We start from the raw sequence: 21,888 nt of genomic DNA, 5'->3' as shown, positions 1-21,888 counted from the left end.
GGAAAGAAATAGGTTCATTGTGTTTTTAGGCAAACTTTTCCTTTATGATCATGTATACCAACCTTATATGTGTTGATATTTCAATGTAGTTCCTGAACATCATCTATAAAAGCTCATCAATCTATAAACATTACCATATTATGTGATTTGTATCTCTATATGTGTTTGCCCAGAAAAATCCCTTTATTAGTGTGAATCCATGAAACTGAAACCATCTTGTGGTATAAAAATGAGTCCATGACATCGACCTAGAAAGAAGTAGGTCAAAGCCAGTTGAAGTATTTAACAATAATTGGTTTGATCCAGAAGATCTCACGTTTACATTGTCAAGTGTTAAGAGATGGCTGGTGGCTCCACCTGTCCAGAAAACAGCTCTTAACATTAGCAGTTTGAAGCATGAACCCTCTGTGCACCAGCATAGAAACATTTAACAAAAAAGTTAACTCAGCTGCCTTTTTGAAATAATGTCTTCTATGAGCCCAGACAAAAAAAAAAACACACACACATACACACAACTCTGTACAAAACACCACAGCTTGAGCAGTAGCCTTAGTGTATTGATAATGAATGCTCTATGAATCATTGCATGAGTAAAAAAATACAAATGGAGAGAGATGCCTACATCACAGACATGTAGACTCAGTAGTCTTCAGACTAACACAAAAATACACACAGTACTGCAGGAGGGTTGTTTTTTTTATGCATTTTTTTAACATATTAAATTGGGCAACCTTCCTCTATTTCATGTTCATTTTCATCCACCTACAAATATAATCATAGTCATTCAAAGGCCCAGTTTTATAGATCAGAACCAGAGTTTTAATCTACTGAACCATACTTGCTATTAGTCACAGCATGAATAATATTAGTTAATTAAAAAATGAAAACGCCCTGACAGTCCATCAAAATTGTATAATCTTGGAAAACACACATTAGTGTTTGAAATAAAAAAAACTCAAACGATCTGTTTTTGTATACATTCAATCAAAATCAAGGCATTTACACGTCTAGTATTACACTCGTATGGATGATGAGCTACTGCTGGAGTCCTAATGCAGACGTCATGTACAGTGTTCATGTCACGCACGGTGATACAAACATAACATAGAAATATTAGTCTTGGATATCAAAGAGTTAATCAGGGGGTTGTTAAAGGAAAACCAAATCAAGACGCTGTACAGGAAATGTCTGAACAGCTACAAGTAACCCTTTGAGTTTTATACACAGAACCAACTGTACAAATAATACAATAACAATCTCGAAAATTAAGCACTTTTACAATTTTAGAATTATAATATTTTTATCAATGCATTTCTATACAGTTATTTTGATTATCTTTAAAGCAGCCTGTCTTTTTTAGCCTCTGTAAAGTTAGTTTTTTTTTTTCAATTTACACAACATTATTTATGCACGACCAGCTGTGTTGATCAAAGTATATGCACTCTGGATTTAAATGTGACATTCGTTCTCAATAAAGTTAAGAAGTGTGGATGTGTTTAGCGTTAACGTCTGTCTATGAAATCTTAAAGTTATTGCAGTTCTTTACTTTTGGCCCCTATATGCTCAGATAAGCAATTTGAGGCTGAAGGCAAATTCCCATTCTTAACTGAGTGGAGAATAAAGTTGAATATTGACTGCATTATGAAATATGAATCATACCAGCTGGTATACATTGCAATAAATTCCTATTGAATCCGAATGCAGAGGCATCTGGATGTAATATTATGTTTTTTTAATCTTACATAGAAAGTGTAGTCAGGTAAAATTTGTGTTGTTGTTTTGTTTTGGTTAAATCATTCTAGCAGAAATGCCTGTTATTACCAGTGTTTGTTTTCATCCCTGACACACACACACACACACACACACACACACACACACACACACACACACACACACACACACACACACACACACACACACACACACACACACACACACACACACACACACACACACACACACACACACACACACACACACCCCTTTAAAACCTCAGGTAGTGCAACATCTGGCAACATGTTCATCAGTCCCGCAGGCCTGTGTGAAGGTACAGAACAGTATGAGGGAAAAGCAACACACACACACACACACACACACACACACACACACACACACACACACACACACACACCACATTTCGATTATGACACTGCTCTTCTAGAGGTGCTGTAACTCAAGCTGGTGCTGCCTCCGCTCTTGTGCGAGATCTTGAGTGTCGTAGCAACCGTTAGGCTCGGCGTCATGGCAACAGGGAAGCTGGGTATGGCGGCTGCTGCAAAACCAACTGTTGTGGCGACGGTAAAGGAGGAGGCCGGTTCATTTGGGCATCCGTACTGAAGTAAGATGTCGACACACTCTTGGCTGCCAGCACTGCGAGCCAGAACCAGAGCTGTCTGCCCCTGAGCATCCCGGTGCCGAACATCAAAGCCATACTGAAGTGAATTGGAAAAACGATAAATAAGTGGATTAGATTATGTAATATTCTACATTTTTATCATGTGGAATATATTGCAACTTCAACCTGACAGGCTTGTCTTAAATTATCCCAACTATGTTTGACTCAGTGAGCGTTAGCGCCTTTCACACCTATAGATCACCTTGAGTGGTCTGCTGAGTCATCTGTTTTAAAGCTTTTTGTTTTTTGCGAAGGTTCTTGAAGGGTAACATTTATTATCTTTCCAGTTTTGTATAACTCAACATGCTATTTTACACTAAGAAGACATTTAAAATGATTTAACACCTTGTCGATACTGTACCTTCACTGTAACATTATCTCTATTCCTATGCATTGCCCTTCTATGGTAATATAAAAGAGGCCATCCACACAAAGGTTTTATTTACAGAGAGGGAAGGAAACGCACCCAAACAAGAAGCTGCGTCATCACCACATCAGCCTGTTGACAGGCAGCGTGCAGGGCAGAGCCAGGCAGTCTTAGCGCTAAGAGCGACCTGCAGGAGAGCGCCAGGCTGAGAGGGGCATTAATGTCCTCCTTAGTGCAGTGGGCCAAAAGGAGCAGCAGCTTGGGGAGGTTGTGCTCCATCACTGCCAACAGAAGACGGCCAGATAGTGTGATGTCTGGGCCCTCGCCAGGAGTGGGAGGGGGCAACGGCGCCACAAACAGTTTCTGCTCATATTTGGCCCTGATCCACGACTCCCGTTCCTCACTGAACCAGCAAAGAAAGCAAAGAAAATTGATGAATATTCATTAAAATACATTCACAGCTTCTTGTCTTTCTCCTGTTCAAGAATAACAACAATTTATTTCTACTGAAACTTCACATAACATACATGACAAACATCATCACAATTTTGAGCCTTCTCCAGAAGGACATAAACCCTTCTGTGTACCACGATGAGATAGACACCTTTATCGAGTGGTGGGACACCAACCATCTTATCTTAAATGTCACAAAAACACAGGAGATGGTCCTTGACCCAAGGCAAGTGATTGACCATGAGCCGTCATCAAAAATCTGAAAATCATCCAGGTAATGTCTTACAAATACTAGGTGTCCATTCTCTGCTGGAAAACACACATTGACCACCTGTGCAATAGACTGCAGCAGATATTGTACTTTTTAAGGCGACTGAGACTGTATGGAGTAAGCAGCCAGATCATGCTCATGTTCTACCGGGAGATTCTGGAGAACATTATCAGATATGGAATCACAGCATGGTTTGGCAACTTAACAGTGCAGCTAAAAAGCAGGCTGGTCAGCATACACAAGACAGTTATGAGGATAATAGGGAGGAAACAGTACAAGCCCATACAGAGCCGGTACGAGCAAGCATTCAGAAAACAAGCCCAAAGAATCACTGCAGACTCTCTCCACCCTCTCTTTCCTGAATTCCGTGTGCCGAGATGTAAACCAGACTAAAGTTATTGTTTATTCCAACTTCCATCAAGCTGCTGAACTCCAATAGTACATTTTAGCCCAGCAGAACAGGGGTGCAAATACACCAGCACTTTTTGCACTTAACACTTTAATTATTACAGTTAATTCTTAGGATGTTGTGTTGTCTGTGCTGTCATGGGTGTCGTTCTTTTGTGTCTTAGAACGATCTAATTTTTATGCTGATTTTATTTAATTTTTTTGTTGATTTTATAATGTTTTTTCCAACCTGATCTCACAGAATTCCCGTGAAATGAACACGGACCCCTTAACTCAAAATCTGTGGCAGTTTCACGGAATCGCAAAACATTCCGTGATGGGCCCACGGAAGAAGTCCGTGAAATGAACACAGCCCCTTAAGTTAAGGAAAAAGTCGTGGGTGGGCTTACGGTTCCGTAACACGCTGGAAGAACGGGACGGTTGGGTTCAGGAAAAGGTCGTGGGTGGGCTTACGGTTCCGTGACACGCGGGAAGAACGGGACGGAAAAGAAGAAAGCGACTTAAGGAAACTTGACATGCGGGACACGAAACCCGGTCTCCTGGGTTAAAGTCTGTCCACCAACCAACCTCCTTACATGGAATTTTGGCCTTACATACTACTCGCTACCACGGTCGCTCTTAATGCTACGTCATCTTCCCAATGACTTTACATTGGTATTGTTTTCCGTGGTGGCCACACGGATTTTTCACACATTCCGTGCCACCACCATGTTCTGTTACATGTTTATGTTGTAAAGCAACAGATTGTAGCACTATGTCCAAGACAAATTTCCCCTCGGGGACAATAAAGTGTATTCTATTTATATTCTAACTAAAGCAGTGTTTATGTCACATCAATAATGTCACATCTCAAAACATTATGGTCTTTACCGTGTAGCATCAGGTGCTGGTTTACGGTGGCCCAGTGTGCGCGCCTCCCATATACTGTTGACCAAGTGGTTGCCGATGGCACTGAGAACCAGCGTCAGCTCTCGTGGCAGATCATCAAGGTCCAACGAGCGAACACGTGACAGATGGGTCCCCAAGTTTCTGTGCATCCCTGAACACTCGATGCATATGAGAGCGCCCAGGTTCAGACTGGCCCAGGTTGGATCTTAAAGAAGGAGGTACACACAACAAATTAGGCTGCCACTTCATTTGAAACTGAACTATGTGCATATGGTTGACAGATTTCTACTGTTTTAATTTGCTGTGTGGCATTTAAATATGCTAGTTTGGCCAAGTAATGCCACAAAAGTGACTGAAGTTGTTTGAAATCCAGTTTGGACAGGTTTTAAAGCAGGTGCTGTTTAATCTGTGGCCAATGTGCCCAACGTTAAATTCCCCTGAAACTCTGGCTCTTTAAACTGTTCCAGCATTAGCAAAACATTCAGCATTCAGCAATAAACATTATTGCAATATTTTCAGCAGATATTTTTCCTTGCAGAAGAAGAAAAGTTATTTCAAGGCCTGGATAACAACACGGTTCAGATTCAGCAAAGCATTTCATCTCTGTTTTTTGAAAAGTCAGCAAGTTTAAACAACTACACAATATGAAAACAATAATACTGAAAAATAACCCTATTTTTCCTCTGCATATAAGAAATATGTTCAAATTTGGAAAACACAAAAACAAAGATTGTGTCTACGAGGGATGGTGCATGTAAGGTCACTCGGTTAATCTGGGATTCTCTCACAGTTGCAGTGTTTATTGCATGTAAACTAAATAGTTATTCCATTTTGTCATTTGTCTTTCAGTGATATTTTGTGATTTCACTACATCTGAACTAATAAGCAACTGTTAAAAATATAGTATATTAAATACATTATCTTAAATGCCAAAATATAGTCCAAAGGTAGTCTTCTTTGGACAGTCTAAGGTGTGAAAAGACCAAAACCAGAAACAGATATAAACATGTACAAAGAGGAGAAAATCTATTAACATGTGTCACTAACTTGGAGCATCACAGTCAACACAGAAGTTGTTGCCCTTTGCGTTGCGGATGGCCTGCAGAACCACTGCTTCACTCTGGCTGTTCTTGCGAGCCTGTGGAAAATGCAGAGTATGGTTAAAAAAAGAGAAACACCAGAAAACTTACCCTCTGTGATACGAGCTCTGATAACTGCTCATTACTAAGAACAATGATTATAATTTCCAAATCTCCAAGTGAGAAAGCAGTGGTAGATGGCTATAATCATTATTATGACCATTTAAAGCTGTAAAATATTCGTTCTGGCCTCCTGGGACACGCAATTCTCATAACACTTATAAAGAAATACATCGTGGGGTTAAAGTTATTATTCAGAATCATTATATTAGTGGCAATTACCATTTTTTAGATGATTGAACTAGTTCAACCCCAGGACGTACTCCTCACTCGAGAACAGAAACCAGCACAGCCCATTAGTGGACAGGACTGTTAGTCCGAAACATAAGGTAGAGGAGATGGGGTGGGTTTTTGGTAATGGCCAATCAAATTAGTTGCCTTCATCCTTTTTAAAAGTAGCAGCAGTAACAGTTTCCTAGGCCAGCCTCTCCTGAGAGAAAACTGTTCTTATCCAGGAGTCCCAGGGTGCAAATACACAGCACACAAAATGAGCGTACGGCCCTCCAAATCTGCTTCCAAGGGCAGATGCATCTAAATTTACATTTCATGTAGTAGAATAAATTGGTGTTGTGGAATTGTGGAACAGCTGAGCACTTATATCCTGAATGTGTGTCTCTGCCAACAAAAACCTAAAGAATCATTCCATAGACTTGCAGTGCGAGCTGGTCTGAGCAGATGGAAATACAGACACTATTTCATGCCAATATGGGTACTAATATTGCGCTACAGCACCTGATCTGCAAATATACAACCTTAGGTGTATGACTGCCCTCCTCGATGCAAGCAGGAACACATAATAGTAAGGTAAATCTAGCCCTGTACCAAAATGGCATTGCTACTGCATTTACGCCTCTGCATGAAACGTGAAACTATTTATCATTTTTTTGTCATTTGTCAATTCAATTTATGTTGCCTTTTGTTCATTCTTGCCTTGTTTTTGCTGCTCTCACAGAGTTGCAGGCTGGCCAGGATCTGGCTCTCAATGGCTTGGACCCAGGAGTCCCTCTCCTCCACACTCTGGGCTTCAAAGTGCCATGTTTGGCCGGTGCTCGACACGATGACGAAGTCAAAGTTATCCTCATCTGACACAGAAAAACATGAGCATAGAAACAAGATATATTTCATCATGGACTATTTTTGCCCATGTGGAAAGTTAAAGCAGTCACGCAAATGTAGATATTTAATTAATAGTCTGTTAACATTATGAACAAAAAAGACAGTTTTAGTTTGCATGCATCAGTGCAGTTAAGCATCCATGTTTGGCCACTATTAGGCATAAGAAAGTCTATAACCACATGCTAAAATGTGCATACTGTACATGTAGATAAAATAATTTAGATGCATGTAATTTAGCCATTCTACAACAAAACCTTGATATAAGGATATAATGTCCCTCCCTAATGTGACAGGAAAGCAAAAGAACAGCAACACAAGGTGACAGACAGGCATGTGCAGAGGGTCCGCCAGAGTTTAAAAGATGCAGCATGACAGATCAACATTACCTGTCTTGCTTACGTTTCTTAAGCTACCAAAGCTTTTAAGTTTCCACAGTTTGCGTTTGGCTGCATGAGAAGAAAAAGTCACAGAAACACCAACAAGATAAAAGAGAGGAAATAATACATCGGAGTATGATTGTTGCTTTTATCGTTGGGGGACTTGCTAAATGTTGAATACAGTGCTGCTCATGAGTATAAGAACCCATGCTAAAGTTGACTAAAAAGAGGAATAAAAAAATCATCTTTGGGAAATTGATCTTAATGCCTTAATTAAAAAAATGAGGAAAACTCCAACTTTTAAGGACACCAATTTTCTTTGTGAATGAATAATGTATGGTAAATAAATAAATGTTCTTCCTTAAAATACAGGGGGCATAAGTATAGACACCCCTATGTTAAATTCCCATAGAGGCAGGCAGATTTTTATTTTTAAAGGCCAGTTATTTCATGGATCCAGGATACTATGCATCCTGATAAAGTTCCCTTGGCCTTTGGAATCAAAATAGCCCCACATCATCACATACCCTTCACCATACCTAGATATTGGCATGGGGTACTTTCCATAAGATCATCTCTCAATGCAAATCAAACCAGCTATTGGGCTAACTGAAATAAAACCATGCCAATCTCTAGGTATGGCGAAGGGAAATGCCCCCTGTATTTTAAGGAAGAACATTTATTTATTTACGATACATTATTCATTCACAAAGAAAATTGGTGTTCTCAAAGGTTGGATTTTTCCTAATCTTTTCAATTAAGGCATTAAGATCAATTTCCAAAAGATGATTTTTTTATTCCTCTTTTTATTCAACTTTAGCAGGGGTTCCTATACTCATGAGCAGCACTGTATAAAACAAACATATGGAGGTTATGGGGTTTACCATCTGCTTGGCCAATGGTTGCATCTCCTTTCTGGTTCATGCTCTTCTTTCTGCGATGCTTCTTCCTGTCTGTCACTGGTGAGGAGGAGCCTACGTCTTTGGTGGAGGAGGAGCTGGACACACCCTCGACTGCAGAGTCTTGCAACGAGATCACACACAAACATACCAAATTACATTTATCTGGTACAAAACATGCATGTTTTTTAAAAGATGAAGGTCAATTACTTACCAACACTTTGAGCATGGTTTGATAGTGTAGAGGGACACCGCTGCACGGCTCGGTTGCTCCTCAGGAACAACGCACCACCCAGCCCTTCCATCTCCTCCACTTGCAGGAGGCTGCTGGCGCTTACAGGGACTAAAGAGATGATAGCAAGCATGCACTTAATAATAAAGTCATTTACATAAACAAAGCAGATGTAAAACAGAGCTACTGACATAAAAGTAAACACATTCCTGTTTTTTGTGTGAACTCCAGAGAAAATAAAAAGCAGAGTATGACTCAAGAAGTCCTGAAAAAAAACTTCAGGATCCGTTATGATGCTCTTTTGTCCTTTTGCAAAGATTTTTCCTTTCATTTTCCCTCTCTGGAATAGAAGCGTGAGCCGTCTTCACAGAGAAAGTCTTAAAATACAAGAAACCGTGGATTTTTTGTATTTCTGACGTCACCTAACTCACGTGCACCCCAGCTCCACAAAGAAAAGAAAAGGACCAGGGTGGAGATCAATGCAAGGGCATTGCCATTTGTATAAGTCTATTGCTATAATTTTCTAATAGTTAGGAAACAGCAGTTAGATTCTATTTTTCTGTTATTGTTTTATGCTTATGCACAGATTTTGGTAAAGGAATTAGTTTAGCTTCGTGTACTTTGTTGAGGCATCTAAAGAATATATATTTATATATATATATATATTTTGACCTGGGCCGACACCCTCAGGTCCCGGCACATCTTTGGTGCGCCCGTTGAGCCCGACTGGAAGGCCACTGGCAGGTACAGCACGAGGCGGTCGCTTTCCTGGCACCTTCACTGTCACTCGCAGCAGGTCCATCTCCTTCCCAGGAGCATTTAGCATGTAGTCCTGCCAAGCCAAACATCAGCCATTACACATCAACCACTAGCCGTCAGTGGTGCCTTCAGCAGCACAATGCTTTAGAGCTCCGTCAACACACTGACTCACATTGACACTGGAGTGATAGGACAGTATGCCGTCGTTGGACAGCGTGACATACTTCTTCTTCCACTCTTTGTTGAGCGAGTTCCCGCTGCGTTTCAGCAAGATGCCCTGATGGAGGTGACAAAACCGAAGAGTGAGAATTTATTTCAAATGTCTCGTGTGTTCAACTTGCACATTTCGACAGCATGATGACTGCCGGCTGCCAAAAGCATCCACTATCCTATTCATCAGGCCAATATGGGAGATCACAACACTTGCTGAAACTGCTTTTACACATTTGATTTGAAGTGACTGCTGGTGTGCTGTCCTCTGCAGAGGGTAATTAGATACATCATACTTTTTTCTGCATCCAGTGCAAATCTGTGTCCTACCTGTTTGATTGGAATGGAGCGTCCACTGCCCAGATCTCCCTTACAGTCTGCACTCCTTCTGTTTGAGTCACTGCCTCTCCGACCCTAAACAAAGTACAAGAGGAGCAATATCGGCATCAAAGGCAATAATGGGGTAATTATGGAAGTTTTCCTTACAGATTAATGTACATTTCATTACAAAGCCATAAACAGTATTTGGAAATATGAGTTTCTGCTGACTGTAAAAGCTGGCTTAGAAATGTAAGCAAAATCTATAGAAATGAGTATAATATCAGTGCCATTCAGCCTTACATTAAAGCTGCACTAATCAACATTTTCTATATTAACAATGGATAAAATAATTGCTAATAATGTGAAAGTGGTCACTTGTAGCGATGATAGTAATTTTCTAAATACAATTTCAGATAATCCCACCATGTTTTAAAGCAATAGACTGAGTTCCTAATAAAATTTAAAAACTAATAATATAATAATAATAATAATAATAATAATAATAATAATTAATAATAATAATAATAATAATAATAACTAAGAACTCAGACTTTACATTATATATTCACCATTCAGCCCCAAATTGATCAAAAGTTGATGTGTATGCTGTTTATAAGGTTCCTGTTGACAAGTCAAATCCTAAACCAAGTTATGGCCATTTCTAAATTATGAATTAAGTTTCCCAATATGTTATTTGACAATTATGTTTGGGGAAAAAGGCCGTTTCATGCAGTTTAGTTTTCCGAGTATAAACATCAAAGATAATGCGAATAACTGCAGGGTGGCACAGGGCGTTTTTGATTAAAAATAAAATATGAAAAATGTTTGAGAAGGCATTGCCTTTCTTTTTCTTCACCTACCTTATCTTAGCTGAAAATGTGTTGTTGTTTTGACAATTCAAAGCCACTCTATCACAGTACAGCCAAATCCATATCACAACGTTATAAAACGTAAAAAAGAAAAGAAGAAAAAAAAGGGAAAGAGGATTAAAATAAAAGGGGGCATAAGCACGACTGCTCTGGCTACTAAAAACAATCACTTGACCGTTATGTACCGCAAATCTGGAGGTGCGTCTCCGGGTGGCACTGCGGACTGACCCAGGCGTGGCACTATCTTGCTTTTCCCCTCTCATTGTTTTGCCAATGTCCTTATGACTGATCACAGGAGTGGAGGGAAGTGATGAGGAGTAATCACTGCTCTGACCACCGTTACTGGCCTAAAGAGAGTAAAGAGCCAGAGCAGGAGGAGGAGGAGTGGGCGATGAAGTAATAGTTGAGGGGAAAAAAGGAGATAATTGAGTTTGGGGGGTATGAAGTAATAGTTGAGGGAAAAAATTTAGTAATTATATAAATAATTGAGTTTGTTACAACAGCATGCCGACAGCCTTTAAAAATAGCCTGACAGAAGAATAAAATATGCAATATATGAGGTAAGAAAAGGCACACGCCATTTTTTCAGATAGTGTGGAACAGATAGACATTTTACCTGTCCTGGAAAGACACCTGACACGGGGGTGGAGCCTCCAGAGTGACTGGGAGAGTTAGGGAGAGATTTACAGGAAGCCAGTAGAGCAGCTTGCTTCTTGGCTGCCATGATCTTCTGAGCAGCTGTGGAACCAAAAAAACAACTTTAAAATAGACACATAACCTTCATAGATCTGCATCTTCTGCAGCATAATCCTCAATGCTCTGGTCTGCACACATACCATCAGTGAAGACTCTGTTCACATTGAGGCCATACGTTGCACAGGTTTCATAGTAGGTGCAGCGCCGCACGTCTGAGCAGAGCTGTCTGGCCCTGGCATCATCTATTACTCTGGGGTTGGTGCTGCTGATCTTATCTAGAAAAAGCACACATCGCAAATATAAGTTCACTCATGCAAATGTTTGAATCAAAGCATGTGTGGCTTGTGAGTGTCTTACCCTGAGTGCCGACTACTATGAAAGGTATCTCAGAAATGGGCCGGTGGGTAGCGAGCTGGTGGTAGATTCTGTAAACTTCCTGGAAGCTGGCCTCATTTTCCAAACTGAAGACCAAGATAACTGCATCCACCCAACTTGCAAACTGAAGAGAAGGGAGGAGGAGAAAAAGAAGAGCAGCACTCTGGCAGTAAGGGCTAGATTATATCAAGTATAATTAGTTGTCCACATTAACCAAATTCAAACCCACCTGAGCACCCGGGAGTTCTGTTTCTTCTCTGATTATCAACACGTGGCTCTGTCCATCCACCAGGACGTCCTTAATGTACTGGCGACCTGCAAGTACACAGTAGGAATAAACAAGAGTTGTTATCGATATGTTTGCAGTTCACACCTATAACTAATGGCTCATCTAAATTGAATGTAGCCAGTATTAATGTAATACACTTTATATTTCGTCTCTTTCTTCTTTTATTGTTGGTTTCTTTATTTTTATTATTTAATTTTTCTCTTTTCTTTTCTTTTCTTTTCTTCATTGTTTGTTTTTGTCTCTTTTTTTCTACATATAAACTTATTGATGTGTATATTTTGCTCTGTTATTCGATTTTTTTTGTCCTTTATTGTTACATATTAAACTGTAATCATACTCTATATTAAATGGAGACACTGTATAAGCTTATAAGTTTATTGTCTTCCTTGCACATTTTTTTTAATGATGGATTGGTTACTATGTACTAATTATTTTTGATGTGCTAAATAAAGAAGAAGAAAAAAATGTTATTAAGCTCTAATGTCAGTTGTGTACTGACATTGTCAGAGAAAAACACACATAACGGTTGTAGATGAGGACATGTGAAACCAACCCTCAGCATTCTCCAGCTGCAGGTAACTTCCTGTCAAGTGCCTGTGGACCAGAGCGGACTTCCCACTGCACAGACCTCCCAAAACACCCTGAAGAGCACAAACACACAGACAGAGAGAGAGAGAGAGAGAGAGAGAGAGAGAGAAGAGAGAGAGAGAGAGAGAAAATATTAATTCAGTATTAAATCCCACTCACCAGTTTGTAAAAGCTATGCCCTGATGCTTACCAGGTGAAGCTCTTGTATAGTTTGGCTCATGGTCCATTCTTGACTACTGGTGCATGCAGCTAAAGAAAGAAACATGACAGCAAAAAAGGAGAGATAGAGGATTCATTAATAACAAGTAAAAAATGTATTGGTAACTTGCTATGTAACAAGATCCAGGGTAACAGAACTAACATCTGGGCTAACACGCTAACTAAGCTAAAAAATAAATAAAAAAAACTCTTCACATCCATTTCTATACTGGAAAAACTAACATGATCATCGACCTTCTCATCTGACTGTGAGCAAGCCAGCTATCTATTAAAACTAAATGTCAGACTGCTTTAAGAAGTGTGTCATACAGGGGGTCAGTAATGGTACGAACAGGAAATAAAGATTTGCCTCCATTAAGAGAAAAAATACCTTCAACAACTCCAAAACCTTCTCCCGTCTTATTTACACGTTGTATGTTGTTAGCATCCAAACTAGCCACCAACACACCCATGACTCACCTGGGTTTTTTTGTTCAGAGTCAGGGAAATAAAAAGTAAGCACCTTCGCATGAGGAGCATACCTCTGCTCACTGGTTTAAAAAAAAGCTAACCAGGCTAATCATGCCCATACAGTCTGTGTGCTAAGCTAAGATAAACTAGATCTATTTCTGGAAATGACCATAGAAGAACTCTTCGTCTCTCTGACTAAATTAAATAAGCCTATTTCCCAAAATGTTGGAATGGTCCTTTAAAAGAGTGGCTGCTGACTGCCGGCCAGGTTTGGTCTGACTGCCTGTGAACACAGCACAGAGAGGAGAGTCAGGGTGTCCAAGCCTCCACACTGGGTGCAGAGAGGCTGCAGCTCCCACACAGCCACAGTGAGCATCCACAAAATGTCATCAAGTCATTCACAATTGTCAACATATGCATTTAAAAAAAAAAAACATTGTTAAACATGCCATATTTTGCCTTTTATTATGGTTACACTGCAAAAAAAGGCTCCTAAAAATCTATTCAGCCTTGAAAATGTATTATTCTTTAGCTTTGGTGAGATAATTCATCTTGTTCCCAGCGCAGTTTCCCACATTTCATGAATTTTATAGAAGTTGGTGTCTACCGAAAGAAGAGAGAATATGCCACTTGGTGCTCTGTGGACTGATTCAAAAAGCATTTGAAAGGAGCAGAATTACATCAGGAAAAAAAGTAAAATCAGCTAAAATAAAAATGATGTGTTAATGAAAGATGTTTTGCTTGAGAGTTTATTATTACTGACCAAAATTAAAGTATTTCTTAAAAAGAGGAAACTGCACTGTGGAAAGTGAAATTTTTTTTCTTGTAAGAAAAATTTGCCTTAAGGGACCAAATGACTTAAGATAGATGTTTTTATACTGGATGATCAATAGTGTGATTTTGGTTACTTTATGGGCAACTTTATTTAGCATCAGACAAAAATTAAATGGCTCTTTAAGATAGGATAGAATATAACTGCTGTCAAGTGAGTCATCTAGTTACAGAGTTTCTTTTTTAGGTTCGGCAGACATCAGCATCTCCAGAGATAAGCAATCTCATTCCTCTTTCAGCTCTTGACAGTTTTTGAAAAGCAGCATTTGACTAAATGTAATGCCTTATAAACTACACTATAAAACAACCCTATGAAGACAAAAGCTATCATTTAGATTATAGAAAAGTGTAACCTGTCTAATGTAAATTAACTCCCTTTGAAAACCTGATGCATCTCATTTTATCATATTTGAGATTTAACATTCATAAGATGATCTATTAGGGGTTGGTTTTCTGGCTTTGGTTTCACTGATAAGGACAACATGATGACTGAGTTTTAATTTCAAAAACCTACATTATGTTCCAAGTGTCATGATGATATATAGTTTGTGAGATTATGGCCAAATGTATCTACTTCATCGCTTAACTGTGATCATAATGATCCACCAGCTGTGCAGGTTTATTGTGTAGCAGTCAGTTGAGTACATTATCAGATTTGGTACTAAAATAAGATGTTGTAAAAAGGCCAAATAAGGTTAGTTGCATTTTTTCAGTTTTTAGTAGAGTTACGGCACTACAGCAACTATTCAAATGTATTCTTATTCTTAGTTTTATTACTCTAATTCAACTTTAAGGTCATGGCTATATTTCTGTTCCACACTCTACACAAAATATGAATCAAAAGTCTCTCATGTTCAGTCTTAAGGTTTTTCTTCAAACAAAATATAGAATTGACCGGTACATTATAATGGAATACCTCCACCAGTGTCAGTATCCTGAAACAAGGCAAGATAACACAGATAAATCCACTGGTGGCAAGAAAATGATCATCAAAACAATTCTTAAAACAAGCTAATTTCTTTTATGGAATTATGTACAATACATTCCTCTATTGACAAACATGTTTGACATTTTCAAGGTTTAACTTCACACACACACACACACACACACACACACACACACACACACACACACACACACACACACACACACACACGCACACACAAACATACACACAACCCGCTGTTTGGGTCACGTTGAGCTTGACGAAGCCATCACAGCGGCTTTTCCAGGGACACAGATTCTAACTTTAACCCCCATACTCTACCTCAACCCATCTTTGGTCAACTCCCACGCCCCTCCATCAGCAGCTTCACGCCACAGACCAAATAGCATCTCTCATGGCGTGCTGTTGCCATGGCAACTCCATTTTCCAGAAGCCTCCAGCCTGGGTCTCTATACAATAAATTGTCTCTCATGGATACAGCGATGTGTGTGAGAGGCAGAGAGACCACCTGTGTGCTTTTGATGCTAAAAATATGCGAGTGGGTGCATGCCTTGACAACGATGACCATTTCTTTCTAAATTAAATTTGATCAATTATGTACCAATCATCAGAATACTGACATAACATGGAAATTACAGGTCCAACAACACACAATGTTGACTGTGCGGCTCCTAAACACTTAAACACAATGTGGACGAATGAATAGGCTCCATTAGAAGGTTGATTAACTCCACGCACAGAGCAGGAAGTTGCGGGTTCCTGTTCTCCTCACTCCTCCGATGAACACAGCTCTGTGTATCCCCAACCTTAATTATTCATGTCCCACTTACTCCTGACAAATTATTCAGAGCTTACTCCAAAGCCACACTCTCTGTCAAAGATTTTCTTTAGAACGTATCAATAAAGATTAAAAATTGATAAAGTCGCATCATTTCATTTCTTTCAAATGGAGGGGGTCTTAATATTTCATGATGTGTTTTCGTAGTTTTTGACAAGACTGAAGTGATTTCTATTTGTTTGAGTGTCAGGGTTTGGGGAATTCCTCAAAACAGAGATCCACAACATTGATTACATTACTGAAAGTAGAGAAAGCACTTTAATGTTACAGCATTTGGTTACACTTTACGTGAAGGTATCTACATAAGAGTGACATGACACTGTCATGAACGTGTCATAAACATTATAAACAAGTCATAAACGTTTATGACACAACGCTTGTTTTAGTAAGTGTCATTTGGTTTTTGTCATGACAAGTTAGGGTTAGGGCTCATGTGTCATGACTGTGTCATGTGTTCATGACAGGGTCACGTCACTTTTATGTAGATACCTTCAAGTAAAGTGTTACCCAGCATTTTAACCTTCTTCACTATGAAAATGTACAGTGAAGCTGATAAAGAACTAATTTATTAAAACTTTTTCTGCAACATTAATGTAGTTAATATCCTATCTATAGCTGGTTTTAGTTGAACTGTATGTTTGTCATATCTTTTTATTTATTATTTACTGCACTTTAGATCTTTAGAAACAGATCCGGCTTTTGTCAAGGAAGATGATTAACTTGACGCTTGGATGACTTAGTGAGATGATTTAGTGATCAATATAGGGCTTCGAATAATTGGTTGTTTGGTCTATGAAATGACAGAAAATAGTGAAAAATGCCCATGACTATTTTCTACAATCCAATGTGACATATTCAAATGGCTTACCCCAATTCTTACTCCAAAACCTCAGAAATAATGAGGACTATCACAGGAGACAAAGAAATGCAGCAAATCCTCACATTTGAGAAGCGAAAAACAAAGAATGTTTTGTATTTTTGCTTGAAACATTTCTTAAAGGATTAATCGATTGTCAAATAGTTGTTGATAAAATGTCAGTTAATTGTTTTAGCTCTAGATCATGAATGAATCTGAGTTATGATTTACCCATTTGTGCCATGATAGAGTTAAATCTATTTACAGGATAAATGCCACCTATTCTTTTAACAGTTGACCTTTAATACCTAATACCTGCCCTGCTTATTAACTCAGATGTCATTTTGTTTTGAAAGTGTGCTGCGTTGTTCCCTTTCTGCAGCTCCCATTAAAGATCCGCATATTATTAAATATGATTGGCAATATATTTTCAACAGATGTCTTTAACGGACGTTATTGTGTAGCCCTGAGAAATAGTTTCAGAGCTAAGAGCAGCAATGAAAGAGAACTGTTGCACCAACTCCCTTAAAGAAAAGAAAGGTTATCGAGAGCTGATGTCAGACACAGTCACATCAGGATTACCGGTCATGTCACAAACACTGATGCTGTTCATCAGTAAAGCCTTCAATTAACATGTGTCATCTAAGAAAAGTACAACAGTTTATTATGAATGAAAATAACCACAGAAGACAGTGAATTTATTTTAGTGCTAAAGCCAATTCAAAACCACTTTGCATGACAATAAGCATGATAAATGTATGCTCACCTGATAATTGAATATGGCAACTGTGTGTAATTTACAGCAACTATGCCCAAATAAATGAAATGTTTAAGTAAATGAATGACTTAGAAGAGCATTACTGGAACTGAGTGGGAGCACATTGTTTTGGTTTAGGTTCACACAACTCCAGAGAGGGCAATATAAATGAGAATAAATATGTGATCCTGTGTAATAACATTAAATAAAATGGTATTAAATCGCTTAATTTTAGCCTAAGTGACCACCGGGAAAGTGAAACACCAGATGTGACGGTGTTCTTTTAGATAGTAGTAGTAATAGTAGATGCATGAGGTGGCCTTACCTTCCTCCTCACTCGATCCCCTTTCCACAGCTGGATAGAGAGGAGGTGCGGTGCTGACGCTGGCTGGCACCGCTGTACTTTTGGTGAAAATGCCACTAATGAACTTGAGCATCTTTCGGTCACGGGGAGGAGCGCGCTGGATTGTTCCTCCCTGGCCCTCCTTCCCCTTCTTCAGGTCCTCAGAGAGGGAATGTAGGTCGCTGTTGTCCAGGGTACGACTTGTACTTTTTCTTTGAGGCCTGGACACATCGGTGACAGGAGGTGCAGGCAAGGAAACAGAGACTGTCTTAAATCTCTCCCCTTGAGGGCTGTCCCTAGCCATTATGCCGGAAAATCCTCCGCTGATGGGAGCTCCGGGGCGAATGAGCGTGCCCCTGCCGTCACTGTCTGCCCAGGACGCCCTGTAAGGCCCCAGAGTTGTAGCTGCCATTAAGGGGGACTGGTCCCCAAAACGGTTATCCCTTCGATCCAAAGTCCTAGCAGAGTGATACAGGCTTGTATTGGCCTCTCTGAGTTCCCTCCAGCATGCAGAGTTGCCTCCTGCATGTGACCTCATCAGGACTTCAGGGCGCTGGCTGACCTGTGGCGGGATGGAAAAAGGGAGGCTGCAACGTGAGCGACTGTTCTGGTCTGCTCCATTTTCACCCTTTAGGAAGAGCACGGGAGGCTCTCTGTAGAGCTCCGTCTTAGGGCGCATGGCGTCTGAGCGAGGCCCCTCTCTGCGCACAGTTCCCTCAGAGGTAGTTCCTCCATACACTTTGACCATTTGCCTAACAGGTGGATGTACAAAAAAAGTGTCTTTGCTTTTACCAACTGATACAATCTCTTTTGGGTGTCCATGAGTCTCCCTACTTTCAGGCTTTCCCCAGTTCTCAGTGGGGCTGCCATACTTGCCATGCTGCACCTGTTCCACTTCTTCTTCCACCTGTGTGTTTTCTTTTTCCCCCACTTGTATACACACAAGTCCTTCCCCTTTTTCCGGGGCATCCTCCTCCTCCTTCTTAGGGCTCCCTTCCCCCTCTGGAATTGCCTTCCTCTGGTTCCCTGCTACATCCTCTGGCACAGCTTCAACCTTCACCAGAGTTAGGGAAATGAGGTAGGTGGTGCGTCTCTGTGGGTTGCCTGCCTTGCTCATTGGGACAGCAGACTTCAGCACAGTACCACCTGCTCTCTGACCAAGCCAGACCTGCACACCTCAGTCATGGCAACCAGGACAAGACTGGAGCAGAAGAGAAGAAAGAAAATCTAAAATCAAGATCAAACACATCAGACACCTGATCAAATCTTGTGTAGCTGATTATGTCTGATTTCAGGCCTGTACACTTGACAGGAATCCAAGTTTCCTTTTAAAACCCTCAATAAAGACATGAAGAGTCAGTGAAAAAAGAGGAATGCTTCGAAATGCAAATTTCCAGAATATATTTAAAAGGATGACCCAGTGGTGAAACAAGTCTAGACTGTTTTTTAATGCCTCCTTTAATCCTCTTCAATGCACACAGATACTACTGGTCTCTACCGCTGATTCATTCATAATCCTTACCTCCCTTTCTCTCTCATTGATTCTGTGAAAATCTCACATGTAGACGCATGGATAGCTATAAGAAGACATTTATTTTCACTGTGTTGATGTCTCAGGCTCAGATTTCAGCCTGGAATTATGCAACAGCCAACACATTCGGATGATCCATTTCTTGACTAAAAGGACTAAAATGAATACTGGCTGAATAATGCCACCTTACTACAGTATGTGTGTGTCTTGGATTTTGCTAATATCCTACCTTCATTTTTCCTGATGAATATCCATTGCACAGTTCCTTGTACATAGGATTTGAATTTATCTCGCCATCAGATAACCATTCAAATCAAACGGCACATCACATAAGGCTGACAAAAATAAAGCTCCAGCTGATGAGTCCAAGAAAAAAAAACAGGTTAAAGGGAACAGGGTGCAAACAAATCAAAATGGAAATCATTCACTTGTCACGAAGCGTCTGGCAGCTGGAGCCTCCGTTCGACAATGTCATGCATAAAATTATGAATGCACGGTGCGAGGGTCACTGGGAGATGCTGAAAAAAACATCTGTTGTTATGTCTCCAGAATAAAAAATTTAAATTAAAAGATGAAGAAGCCAGATTTACGCAGCCTGAGCAATGCTTCCTTGCGCCTGTATTCCTCCTCTGGAGAGCAGCTCCTCTCGGTCACCGCATCCTCTCCTCCGAGTGCCTCATCCAATTAGCAAGTCAATAAAATGTGTCTGTGAGGCAGAGGAAGCCCACCAGCTCACCACAGCCCCTCCTCCTTTTTTTCCTCCTCTTTTCGCTGCCACAGAGCCTTGCAGCCCCCGCTAGCCTGCTGATAGCTGTCGCACAAGCAGCTCCGGCAAACAGACTGGGGATGAGAGGCTCGCAGTGAGGTGGTGGTGGTGGTCAATGTCAATGTCCATCAGATTTTTATTGTACCGACACAACAAAAGAGAGACAGGAGGGAGAGAGAAAACCACTCAACTCTGCTCCTGCCAATGCATCTGTTCTGTTTCCAGCTCTGTCTCTCCCCTCTCCTTTTCCAGAGCAATTTATGGGCAGCTCCTGCCTCCTCTCCCTGCCTCACTGTCTGTCCCCTCTGAGTGAGGAAGTGAGGATGCAGAGGATGAATCTCGATGTCTATGTATCATTGCAATAGGGAATAAAATGGAAAAAAAGATGTTAAAGAGAATGAAAATGTTTAGGAAGCAAAACTGATTTTAGCAGCATGTAATTGAATTACATGGAGAGGAAACTGAAGATACTAATTTGGGTTTGCAGGTGATGATGCAAGACAGTAAAGAATAAAAAGGGAAAGAAAAAATGAGTTCCTTGGAAATAAAACATGAACAAAATAGCTCCTTTCACTACAGTATCTCTCTCTGCTCGTCTCCTTATCATCAACCCGTCATTTTTTTCAGTAGGCTATTATAGTTCATTGTATTTTTCAGTTTTCATAGAATCACATTTGTTCATTTTATATAGGCTGCTATTTGAATTTTTAATCTGAAATAGTAATTAAGAAAATGTTGCATATTTTATTATTATTGATAATCATCATCATCACAATAATAATAATACATAAATGAACATTCAGTGTGATTAAAACAGTTTTTTATTCATTTGTAGTTGCAGTGCTGGTTGATTTCAGATGGTTTTAGCAAACAGACAAAAAATGTTAGACATGAAATGAAGTACACCTCTTCAGTCCTCCAATAAGTATTTAAGGGCAATACCAGTATTTTTGTCATGTGTCTTTCTTATTCATTTTCCTTCTGCTACTTCCGACTATTCTTTCATTTTCTCATAATTTTCATAAAACCTATGGTGTAATTGTTCCTTAAGCATGATAATAATGAACACAAATACAGTAAAATCACTAACGACTGGCTGTTCTAACCCTCACGCGTCACTTCTTTCAGAATATGTTCAGCCTTTAACGAGAAAAGACGACATCTCTGCTTTCTTCTGTCGAAACACTGTACAAAAGTAACACAAGCAACATTTCAGAGGAGATGACAGACGTGTCTGCGTGGACGAGACTGATCAAACCTCAAAAAACACTGGTACTGTCCTTGAAGACACCACATGGTAATTAATTGTGACGTTGGAAAGCATGCCAGCGATCTTCAAGTTCACTCCTCTTCTTTTTTTAATTCCATTTCTCAGGCTTTAATCCTTTTTCGATGTAGGAGTAACAAAAATAATATCCCAAAGCATAACCATGACGTCTTGAAAGGCAATGCACTGAATGAAATTGAAATCCTTTATGGTTGGGCCGGGTCTAAAACGTAGACGCTGTGACCTCTTGCTGCACGTTTCACTGCATCATTTCAAGTCAATGTCTCCTCGTCCTGGAAATATGGGTGTTCTAGGGCATTCAGGGCAGATATTCGTTTCAGTGGGTCGAAGGTCAGCATTTTCTGCGGAAGA

The 21,888-nt window shown here is 39.9% G+C and overlaps 2 protein-coding genes across 3 annotated transcripts in view; both read right to left on the bottom strand.

Moving 5' to 3' along the window:
• Positions 1-516: 516 nt before the first annotated feature.
• LOC120557243 (arf-GAP with GTPase, ANK repeat and PH domain-containing protein 1-like) lies at positions 517-20,573 on the bottom strand. Of its 2 annotated transcripts, XM_039797383.1 has the most exons (20): positions 19,713-20,572; positions 17,935-19,153; positions 12,903-12,961; positions 12,678-12,765; positions 12,065-12,150; positions 11,818-11,959; positions 11,601-11,735; positions 11,381-11,502; positions 10,950-11,111; positions 9,905-9,988; positions 9,537-9,641; positions 9,278-9,437; positions 8,588-8,716; positions 8,359-8,496; positions 7,484-7,543; positions 6,912-7,063; positions 5,830-5,920; positions 4,765-4,987; positions 2,862-3,165; positions 517-2,432 (listed from the first exon to the last, which is right to left on the bottom strand). In XM_039797383.1, the coding sequence occupies exons 2-20, from the start codon at positions 19,067-19,069 to the stop codon at positions 2,142-2,144; spliced, it is 3,666 nt and encodes a 1,221-aa protein (XP_039653317.1). In that variant the 5' UTR covers positions 19,070-19,153; positions 19,713-20,572; the 3' UTR covers positions 517-2,141. The 2 variants fall into 2 exon arrangements, with proteins under 2 accessions (XP_039653317.1, XP_039653318.1); XM_039797384.1 differs by lacking the exon at positions 10,950-11,111 and having other exon boundaries at positions 19,713-20,573.
• Positions 20,574-21,052: 479 nt separating this feature from the next.
• Positions 21,053-21,888, bottom strand: part of cdk4 (cyclin-dependent kinase 4) — a 16,751-nt gene continuing 15,915 nt past the window's right edge. Inside the window, exon 7 of the mRNA XM_039796369.1 lies at positions 21,053-21,878. Within this exon, the coding sequence (XP_039652303.1) occupies positions 21,789-21,878 (90 nt within the window). The 3' untranslated portion in view covers positions 21,053-21,788. The remainder of the gene's footprint in view (positions 21,879-21,888) is intronic.

Source organism: Perca fluviatilis, chromosome 4 (assembly GCF_010015445.1).
Source record: "Perca fluviatilis chromosome 4, GENO_Pfluv_1.0, whole genome shotgun sequence".
Taxonomy (NCBI): domain Eukaryota; kingdom Metazoa; phylum Chordata; class Actinopteri; order Perciformes; family Percidae; genus Perca; species Perca fluviatilis.
Note: the sequence above shows the minus strand (reverse complement) of the source record. Positions and strands in the feature narration are given on the sequence as shown.